The 10,834-nt window shown below is 37.3% G+C and overlaps 2 protein-coding genes across 3 annotated transcripts; one reads left to right on the forward strand and one right to left on the reverse strand.

The window, feature by feature from the left end:
- The first annotated feature begins 306 nt into the window (after positions 1–306).
- Positions 307–3,452, forward strand: LOC121264413 (heat shock cognate 70 kDa protein 2-like). Its single transcript, XM_041167573.1, has 2 exons — positions 307–661; positions 1,481–3,452. Exons 1-2 carry the CDS (start codon positions 448–450, stop codon positions 3,226–3,228), a joined length of 1,962 nt encoding a protein of 653 aa, XP_041023507.1. The 5' UTR covers positions 307–447; the 3' UTR covers positions 3,229–3,452.
- A 3,556-nt stretch (positions 3,453–7,008) lies between these two features.
- Positions 7,009–9,559, reverse strand: LOC121264865. 2 transcript variants are annotated; one of them, XM_041168188.1, is made up of 2 exons: positions 9,181–9,559; positions 7,009–8,786 (listed from the first exon to the last, which is right to left on the reverse strand). In XM_041168188.1, the coding sequence occupies exon 2, from the start codon at positions 8,635–8,637 to the stop codon at positions 7,129–7,131; it is 1,509 nt and encodes a 502-aa protein (XP_041024122.1). In that variant the 5' UTR covers positions 8,638–8,786; positions 9,181–9,559; the 3' UTR covers positions 7,009–7,128. The 2 variants fall into 2 exon arrangements, with proteins under 2 accessions (XP_041024122.1, XP_041024123.1); XM_041168189.1 differs by having other exon boundaries at positions 7,009–8,672; positions 9,181–9,437.
- Between the last annotated feature and the right edge of the window lie 1,275 nt (positions 9,560–10,834).

Here is a 10,834-nt window from a genome sequence, read left to right on the forward strand (position 1 = left end):
TTTAATAGCCTTATGACATATGATTAGATTTTCCAAATAAAAAAATATAGGTTCAAAATCCATTACCTTTTTATAAAAAAAAAATATTATAAATTTATTTTTAATAGATTTAGTATTTTTTTATATTACATAGATTTTATTTTTAAAAATACAATTTATGGGGAGGACCGGAGACGAGTCGACATGGACGGTGAAAGCAAACATCAAAACAATCTGAACACGTCAGTTTCCATTTGAAATCTGACGGCTCCAAAACTTAAAAATACTGATAGAACATTCTCGAACCCTTAATCCTAACACTATATAAATTGCGCTCAGCTACGTTTTTCTTCCACTCGTTGATACCCTTGCTAGCTCTTTCATTCCTTTTTTCTTTAGCTTGCTGTCAGATTTTTCTTTCCTCTCTTTCGATTCTATTCTTTTCATTCCGTCGACAGAACCATCATAATGGCCGGCAAAGGAGAAGGCCCAGCGATCGGGATCGATCTCGGGACCACGTACTCGTGCGTGGGAGTTTGGCAACACGACCGCGTCGAGATCATCGCCAATGACCAGGGTAACAGAACAACGCCGTCCTACGTTGGCTTTACGGATACGGAGCGTTTGATCGGTGATGCGGCCAAGAACCAGGTCGCCATGAACCCTATCAACACCGTCTTTGGTGAGATCTGAGCTCCTCTGACATTTTTTTCTTTCGCTGTTATTAGATCTTAATTGTTATGTTTGCTGCTATATGTCTACTTGCCAGAACGCATGTAGATCTAGCTTTCTTTCTGTTTGATTCCTTTGTTATTTTTGGCATTTTGACCTTGGGTTTATGCTTTTGACATATTAGAGAAAATTCTTTGTTTGCGGTCGGTAAGTTGATATTTGTTTTAGGCTAATTAGTGTTTCTTTATAATCGTTCAGATCTTCATTGCTGAGTTTGTATTCGCATGGATTTGTTATATAGATTAGCACTGCAATCTATCTGCATAATAGTGAAGGGTACTTTTTTTATTATCTCGTTTTGAAGAGGTAATTATTCATAATCGAGCATTTGTTACCTTTTTAAATGGATAATTGTATTGTCTCGGAGTGGCGGGAATAAGCGAATAAGTAGGTTCCAGAATGAATGATTGTTATTCATCGAAATTGATTTAAGCCATTGCATGATACTTTAATTTAAATTGAATTGTTTATCTTATTTTATTGTTATTTAATTGCATTGAAGATGATTTGAACGAACTTTAGTAATAGTTAGAGAAATCGATAAGGACACCTGATTTGCAAATAGTGAGCTGCTTGTTGAACGTTGAATCGTACACCGCTCGATATAAAATTCCAGGAGAAACTTAATTTGCTCTTGCAGTTTTCTAACGGCGTGATGGAAGTTGTATGCGTTGGTAGTGGTAGCGCACATTTTCTATATATGTAGAAGAATAAGCTATGATTCATTGAAACTGAAATGTCTAATATTCGTAATTACCTATCTCTGCAGATGCAAAGAGGTTAATTGGCCGGAGATTTAGTGATGCCTCAGTTCAGGGTGACATGAAATTGTGGCCATTCAAGGTCATTCCCGGCCCCGCAGACAAGCCGATGATTGTGGTCAACTACAAGGGTGAGGAGAAGCAATTTGCTGCTGAAGAAATCTCTTCCATGGTTCTTATGAAGATGCGCGAGATTGCAGAGGCTTACCTGGGTTCGACAATAAAGAACGCTGTGGTCACTGTACCCGCATACTTCAATGATTCTCAGCGTCAGGCTACGAAGGACGCTGGTGTTATTGCAGGTCTCAATGTTATGCGGATCATCAATGAGCCCACCGCAGCTGCCATTGCTTACGGTCTTGACAAGAAGGCAACCAGTGTTGGCGAGAAAAATGTCTTGATTTTTGATCTTGGTGGTGGTACCTTTGACGTCTCCCTTCTCACTATTGAAGAGGGTATCTTTGAGGTGAAGGCTACAGCTGGTGACACCCATCTTGGTGGCGAGGATTTTGATAATAGAATGGTGAACCACTTTGTTCAGGAGTTCAAGAGAAAGAACAAGAAGGACATCAGTGGCAATCCAAGAGCTCTTAGGAGGTTGAGGACAGCATGTGAGAGGGCAAAGAGAACTCTCTCTTCCACTGCCCAGACTACCATTGAAATTGATTCTTTGTATGAAGGCATTGATTTCTACTCCACCATTACTCGTGCCCGATTTGAAGAGCTCAACATGGATCTCTTCAGGAAGTGCATGGAGCCTGTTGAGAAGTGTCTGAGGGATGCCAAGATGGACAAGAGCACCGTCCATGATGTTGTCCTCGTCGGTGGCTCGACAAGAATTCCCAAGGTCCAGCAGCTTTTGCAGGACTTCTTCAATGGGAAGGAGCTATGCAAGAGCATCAATCCTGATGAGGCCGTTGCTTATGGTGCTGCAGTCCAGGCTGCTATTTTGAGTGGCGAGGGTAATGAGAAGGTCCAGGATCTCCTGCTCTTGGATGTCACCCCTCTCTCCTTGGGTCTGGAAACTGCCGGTGGTGTCATGACCGTGTTGATTCCCAGGAACACTACCATCCCCACAAAGAAGGAACAGGTGTTCTCTACCTATTCCGACAACCAGCCTGGTGTGTTGATCCAGGTCTACGAGGGTGAGAGAACAAGGACCAGGGACAACAACTTGCTCGGTAAGTTTGAGCTTTCAGGAATCCCTCCTGCTCCAAGGGGTGTTCCTCAGATCACAGTATGCTTCGATATTGATGCCAACGGTATTTTGAATGTATCTGCGGAGGACAAGACCACGGGTCAAAAGAACAAGATCACCATCACAAATGACAAGGGTAGACTCTCAAAGGAGGAGATCGAAAAGATGGTTCAAGAGGCAGAGAAGTACAAATCTGAAGATGAAGAGCACAAAAAGAAGGTGGAGGCCAAGAATGCACTGGAGAATTACGCATACAACATGAGGAACACGGTAAAGGATGAGAAGATTGGTGCCAAGCTTGGTTCAGATGATAAGAAGAAGATTGACGACGCCATCGAGCAGGCCATCCAATGGCTGGACAACAACCAATTGGCGGAGGCAGATGAGTTTGAGGACAAGATGAAGGAGTTGGAGAGCATCTGCAACCCAATCATTGCAAAAATGTACCAAGGTGCTGGTGCTGACATGGGCGGTGGAGTTGATGATGAGGATCACGGTCACGGTCACGGTCACGCTGGAGGAAGTGGTGCTGGCCCCAAGATCGAGGAAGTTGACTAATTTATGGTTTTTCTTTTATGCATCTACCGGATTTCGGGGCTTTGAACATTTATCAGTATTTTTTGTTCAAAGCCAAAATTTAATGTCCTATGCCGCTGCTCCTTAGATTTTATTTTACCCACGCGATTTAGTCGTGGCATTGTTGCCAGGCAACCTTTTTGCCAAGCTAAATTTGTATACTAGTTGGGATATGATATTTCCTTTAGACGATTCTTCCTCGTAAATTGATTATCTTCCCCCTATTTTTATTTTCTTTTTATTTAACCTTGAGTTTGGAGCTTTCTTTATTGCGGTTACCTTTATATATTTTAGTGTTCATCATCTGGTGGAGCACGTGATTTATTGAATGTTTGGCATGTAAGAATATATACTCTGACAGAATTTGCTCTTCATGCTTAACACCTGTAGTTTTGTCTTTTCTGTTTAAATTCAAACTTCACGTTGACTTAATTGCCAAAGTACAGAAAAAAAAAATTTGTTTAATGCCATAAAAGAGTCTATAAAGATGAAAGGTCAGAAATGGAAGAGAAAATGTGAAAAACAAACAGATAAGATATGATGCATTTAAATTTTAACCAGTATGAAAAACTCCCTCTTGACTGCCTTCCTGTAAATTGTAATCCTTGCACTTGTTTTAATTTGTTCTCTAGTAGAGATGTAAATTTAATCCAATCCGGACCGAATTGGATCAGATCGGTTGGTTTGGTTTTAAAAAAATTAATTTTTATATTACGATTTTAAAAAAATTAATTTTTATATTATGAAAACCAGTCAAAATCGATCCAGTTTTAATTCTATAGTTTTCAAAACCGGATCGAATCGAACCGGAAAAAAAATATATATAAAAATTAATTTTATATATTATACAAAATATTTATATATATAAGTTTTATATATAATATAATATATAATTATATATCATATATGAAATAATTTTATATTATAATTTATAAATTATAACATAAAATGTTAATATTAAATATGAATATTTATAATTTGTTTGATCATATGTTATTAATATAATTATATATAAGATAATGTTATTATAATTTATAAAATAAAAGTTTAATGTTAAAGATGAAAATTTAATTGATCATATGCTTTAAACATAATATATATATTAAATTATTAATAATATTTTATCATAAGAAGTAACATTTTATTATATATTTTTTACATTTTAAAAAAATCGAAAAATCAGACGGATCGGAAATCGATAAAACTAAATGTACCGATTTAGAAAGATAATATGAACGTAATCAATTTTAAAAAATAAAAAATCGATACATACCGATTCGATTATAAATTTTATTCAAAATCGAACCAAACTATCGGTTATATCCCAATTCCCTAGATTCCTTCGATCCCAATCTCTCCCCTCAAAAGTCATTTTATTGGGGACTACATCGCCTTCCGAGTCTATTATTTTGTACATAGTTCTGCTTCGAGCTCTACCCAAAAACCCATACCATCTCTCCACAATCGACAAAAAGAAATCAATATGTGTGTGTATTGAAATGGCGAAAGCTCACGACGAAGCAGGCCTCGATCAATAGCCTCTTAGGTTGGAGGATGAATCAGCTTTTTGGGTCAATCTGGAATGAGAACATTACATTATTTTCAACTTCTTTATTTGTCAATACAACAAATAGAGATTGCAGTGCAACTATAGAAATATCAAACACGCAGACGTCATCCTTGACTTTCATTCACCTGACCATATTATACATTCTTTTTATCATCTAGTCCTCTCTCCACACACGCAAAAAGACTTTAAAAGCTGACTCAAGCGTCCGTATTAGTAGAAGATGTTTAGCATTTTCTAACAAGTAATATTGCTTTAATTAAAGGGACAAATATAAAACTTTAGTCGAGACCCCGTTCCTAGAATGACATAAATAAAAATACACATGTTTTTATGCAATCTCACTTGAGATCTTTGTTGTGCTTTAAGGCTGGGTGGCAGGCTCCAGCAACCCGGCCTGCCTATCTCGGGTGCGGGCGGCTCCTAACTAGGAAACACATATGGCAGAATTCACCTGTCTAAGATTTCGTCCGTCCATCCGTATAATCTATATAAGAAAACCTATATATATATATTACATTTTTTCTCACTCCTCTCATTCTCTTCCAACCTGTTGCCTTTTCTTCTCTCTCCATTCTCTTCTTTTTTCTTCTCTTCTTCCCCTTCCTCTCACGCAGGGGCGGAACTAGAAAATATAGTTTGGGAGCTAAGTTAAGAAAAAATAATTTTGGGGGGGTTAGATACTAACTTTTATATAATCTACTCTAAAAAACACTTTCTAAAACTGAATTTTCATCAAATTTTAAAAAATTTAGAGGGGCCAAAGCCCCCCAAGCCCTAAGGTAGTTCCGCCTCTGCTCTCACATTGGTGCCCCTCACAATTCACCTGCTATACTTTATCTTCTTTCTTTTTGTTTCTCCTCTTTCTTCTTTTTCTCCTATTCTCAACCACCTTCTTCTTCTCCACCCACAGCCAAGCTGCAGTCTATGATGGTATAACCACAGCTTGGTAGTAGATTTCTACGACCTAATACCACAGTCGCCATTGTGGATTTGTAAGTTTTATCACCTACGGTCACAACACAAGTATATGTAAGTCTTATGACCTACAACATGGTCCACAAACTTGTGTTTATATCTTTCTAGTCAAATGACAAAGACTCGAAAAATCTGATTTAATTGTCATTCTCAAATACTTATTTGTCATTGCTCTCAGCGGCAATACCTATGATTACAAGGATTAATCTTATAAGAGCACATTGCCAATTACTACTAAGGAATTATATGTCTTTTACCATTCTCTCTCCAAACACTTGTCTAAAACTTGAAGAGAGAGAGGTCTGGTGTATCTCTTTTCCAACTGCAGAGAATTATAAAACGATGTGATTCGCTTGCCCCTCTCAAGTAGACCCACTTTTCTTAATCCTAGTGATAGATTACACGATTCCACGTTTTACTTTTCTTTCTTTTTTTTCCTTTTCTGTAAAGATAGATTCTATAAACGATCAGGACCATCCTGGCATATTCAGAAGCATACTGTTGCTGGGAATGAAGATGATGTTACACGAATTCTACACCACTCAATGGACCAAAACATCTGAATGCAAAAAAACCGTGGCGCTGCATCTCTCTGGGTTGGTCGACATATCCAAGCAGCACAAGAGTATACATACGTTTATTCTTAGGCCCCACTACTGAACTTCATGGCTGAAAATATCCAAGCAATTCATACCGACCGATGATTAAACAGTAGGCAAAATCGAAAAAGTATAGTACAAATGACGTAGTACTCGCATCTTATTACTATTAAATTGCTTTACGTACGTAAGCACCAATTTTAATCAATATGACATTTTATAATAAGATGGAAATACCTCATGTTGGTACTATGAAAGCACCTAATTATTATTCAGCAAGAACACCTGTGATCAGAAGATAACTGATGGACAAAACTCGCTGTATAATCTTTTCAGTTGGAAACCATACTTATCCCGCATAATCACATCAGAGCAGTCTTAAGCACCTCAATATTGAACCTTCATGAGCAGTCTTAAGCGCATGATCAAAGTGATGGAAAGATTTACAATATATATATATATATCTCCCTCCAAACCAAGCAAGAAGGTAATTTAGAAGCGGATATAATAATTTCCGAATAATTAGAATCCATTATAAGTTCAAAAATCAAGAATCATTACAGGCAAGAGCTAATCAGATTCATGGACACAAATACCATAACAATTAGTGAGCCAAAATTGCAACAGACAAATGTGAGGTGCACATTTGATATCATAGAATACACTGTATGGTACAAAGTAAAACAATGAATCACCATCCATGGCAATAACCATTACAGTTCTCAATGAACGCATATCTCAAGTCAACATAAGATCATTGCCTCCTAGATGAGGGCGAAGGCAAACACGAACCTCATGTTCTTCTGGCCCCACACGAAGTTTTGGCACCATAATCTCGAGCACTGATCCTGGGCCATCATAATAAGCTTCTATATTAGCGTCTTCGGGAATTCGGGTTGAAAGTGGGATTTCTCTAACAAATTCCCCTGGAGGGCAGTGTTCAGAATATGGATCTCTAAGCTTGAAAGTCCTATCATGTCTCTTGATGAATGGCATGCAAGATATGCTCACACAAGATACCTTTATGATACCATGAGTGAGAGTATTTCTCCAAGAGACTTTCACCTTCTGAAGATCCACAAAGGGCAAGCTGATAATGATCAGATATCCTTCTTTATCCTCATATATTGTTTTTGCAGCAGTAACAGGTCCATACACATTCTTCATTACGCCACTAAAGTCACTCAACCATTGTGGCTCATTAGGGTGAGCTTCCATATCTGGTATCCGATCCAAGGGGGGATTAACAGCCGAGTAGCAATCATCATCATTCCCATGAGGGAAAAAATCTCTTCTCCTCTTGCCGCTGACAGGTGATAGGTCCATTGCATCACCATTGCTATGGTGAGATGGCTGAGTTGACAAATTCAGGCCAGAACCATTGAGCAATTTCTTTGAGTGGGGATTTGTGGCACCCTTTATCGGAGGAGCCAGCCTCTCAAGCTCAAAATCTGTGTTCGGAAGGTTTCTCCATGAACTAAAAGCACTTGCTTCTAGTGGAATTGAGAAGTTCAAGTCCCTGCCCGTGAGATCCATCCACCTCTTCCGCTCTTCCTCATCAAGACCCAAAAGATTGGGTGATGGAACAACTTCGATCCCATGCACACACTGGGGGTTCGACAGACCCCTATAATGCTTTCGTTGCATCCTGTGAGATCGTACAAAACCCTTATCAACACTAAATGGAAATGGACGCTCTCCTTGACGAGAATGCCCATTCATGTAACTCCTAAGTTGCATCTTACCTAATGCATTCTCCGGTCTCTCCTTGAAAACCCACATGTACATATTCTCCATGTCATGCTGAACCATGAAAACATCGAGCTTGAGATCAGATTTGTCAAACCCGGATACTCCATTGCTGTCCCGCACAATCTTGGCCTTTGATTTCTCATTCAATGAGGGTTTAAAGTAAAAGCTGAAGAAAACCCAGGCACCCCAAATACTATCAACCCGCTTGGCGCATTTCCTTCCAGCCTTAGGGATAGTAAGGAAACTCTCGGTCTCGTAAACTTGTGAACCAAGCCCAACATCTAAAATATCACAGGGGTCCGGATTCCATGGCTGCGGAGGTGGGCTACGCTCGGCCGACAAGGGTAAATTGATATCCGGTGGACGGGGAAGAATGATTTGTCGATTCATCTCCAAATCCAAATCGTCGTGTGGGGAGGTGCTGGAGTCCATGGACAAGAGCGTGGATGGGTGGTGATTCTCCATAGAAAGGGCTGTGAGGAGAGAATCTCCCATTTCTCAGCTCATCTCCTGGGTGATGGTTTCTGTTGCTGGTGGGGTTGAATATTTTGCCATTCCCAATACAAACAATTCAAGAAAACAACCTTATAAACACCTTCAATCAAATGAATCAATCCCCAGTATATCTCCCCTCCATCAAAACCCTAGATTTATCAATCAGATAACAAATTCCCCACAAACCCACATCAATAATCAACAATATTACTCAATAAACCCAACTAAAACAAAAGGAAAAGGTAAATCTTTTGGAGTATTAACAATTTAAAAGGGATAAAACTTATCAGTTCAATTTTTACCTAGCCCAGGAAAGAAATTCAGAAAACGCTAAAGAAAGGCAATATATAACCCCAGCCCAAGAATCTCCCAAAATCCTCCAAACAAAGGTGGGAAACACGGAATAAAAACCATAAAATCCATAAAAACCAATGTTTTTTCCTTCTTTTTTTTTCACTCACACACACACACACACACAAAAAGAGTAAAAAAATTTAAAAATCCAGAGACCCAAGAAGAAGATTGGGGATCTTCAAAGATTACCTTTTGGGATAAGCACCAGGGAATCGAGCGGAAGAAGAAGCTCCAAAGACGACCATTATGCTCATTTCAACCATATCATCATCTACAACGACCATTTCCTTGCCCCCCTCCCCTTGTTTTTGTTTTGTATTTTTTCCCTTAAATTTTGTTTTCCGTCAAAAGAAAACAGAGAAGAACCGAGAGCGTGTGGGAAGAGGGTGGACTGAAGAGAGAGAAGAAGCCGTGACTTTTCGTCTCACTATATAGACGACATTCGTGAGTAAACGCCCGCACTAGATATCACCGCACAAGTTCGCCGTTTGTATATACGGTGACGGTTTCCCTTCTCCGCCCGTGTGTAGGTGCGCGCGCGCGCGCGTGATCTTTGAGGTCAGTATACTACACAGGGTCCTGTGGGCTGCGGCTTAGGGTAGTAGTATGTTGACAGTGATATTCTCTAACAAATATTTTTTTTAATCATGATAATTTTATTGTCGTTGATGATTAGTAAATAAATAGAAAATAGTCTTGTGGGATAGAATTTAGAGTTATTATATTATCAAATATCGTAAATATTATTTAAATGATAAAATTTAATTTTTAAAATTTGACTTTTAAGAGTTTTTTTAATTGAAATATGTAATCACTTTATTAATTGTACTCTGCATATCAATTTGAAATTAATTTTTTCTAAAAGTTATTAAGATGATGTATAACTTTATCCAAAAATTTTATTTATAAATTGGCATGGATGATGTACATTTTTCACACTTGCATATCAAATTAAAAAAAAAAAAAAAAATAGAACATTTTGAATTTTTCTATAAATTGGCACATATCATATTCGCGTATGAAGTATATAGTTTTCAACTTCCTCCAAATTATTTATAAAAATCGCAAGTGTTTATTGAGCGTGTGATATGCACATGTAGTTTTAAAAGTCTTAAGTTAAAAACTTGCCATGTGTCTTTCATTAAAAATTTATGTGCGCCTCACGTGACTAAGATGCACATATCAATTTTTTAAAGAGAAATTCTATGTATCAGTCATTATTTACTTTCACACTTTACGTTTATAATTCTTTTTTTTTTTGTAAAATGTAGAGTATTTTTCATAAGATGTGAGATATGGAAGAATGAATAGTAGCTGATGAGAATAATTTATCTTTTTTAAATAGATTGAAAAAAGTTATCTCAAACAAATTATGAGTTATTTTATTCTTAAATCGGTATGTAGAGCAGTATACATTTTACTTTACTTAAATGCTAAGATTTGATTTGTAAGATTTTAAGTGTATTCTACACACCGACTTAAGAATATAATTTTTCATAAATTAAAGATATCTTTTGTTCTTCCTTCCTTCTTTCTTTTAATTTTAGTTTTTATAAATGTAGTTCTTCATCTTTTTATCATCCTAGATACACTTGATGATCATATGGTTGTTATTTTAAATAATTTCATACATCAGCTACTTAAATGAACACTCATTTTAAAATGTGACACATCGTTAGGTTTGACTATAAATGATAAAATCTACAATAAAGTGTAGTATTACTATATTCTGAAAAAGTAAATTTATAGTAAAGAGAAAATATATTGTCAAAAGGAAATATATGGTCAAAAGTAATGAATATATGGTACAATTACAGAGTCCTAAGGTACTTGTCAATTTTGA

Source organism: Juglans microcarpa x Juglans regia, chromosome 5D (assembly GCF_004785595.1).
Source record: "Juglans microcarpa x Juglans regia isolate MS1-56 chromosome 5D, Jm3101_v1.0, whole genome shotgun sequence".
NCBI classification, from domain to species: Eukaryota; Viridiplantae; Streptophyta; class Magnoliopsida; order Fagales; family Juglandaceae; genus Juglans; species Juglans microcarpa x Juglans regia.

What these genes read in the sequence shown, in the direction of transcription:
- LOC121264865 (XM_041168188.1), bottom strand. Translation starts at nt 8,637, where the DNA reads ATGGGAGATTCTCTCCTCACAGCCCTTTCTATGGAGAATCACCACCCA.
- LOC121264413 (XM_041167573.1), top strand. Translation starts at nt 448, where the DNA reads ATGGCCGGCAAAGGAGAAGGCCCAGCGATCGGGATCGATCTCGGGACC. An exon ending in CCCTATCAACACCGTCTTTG is followed by an intron (nt 662 to 1,480) that starts GTGAGATCTGAG and finishes CTATCTCTGCAG; the next exon opens with ATGCAAAGAGGTTAATTGGC.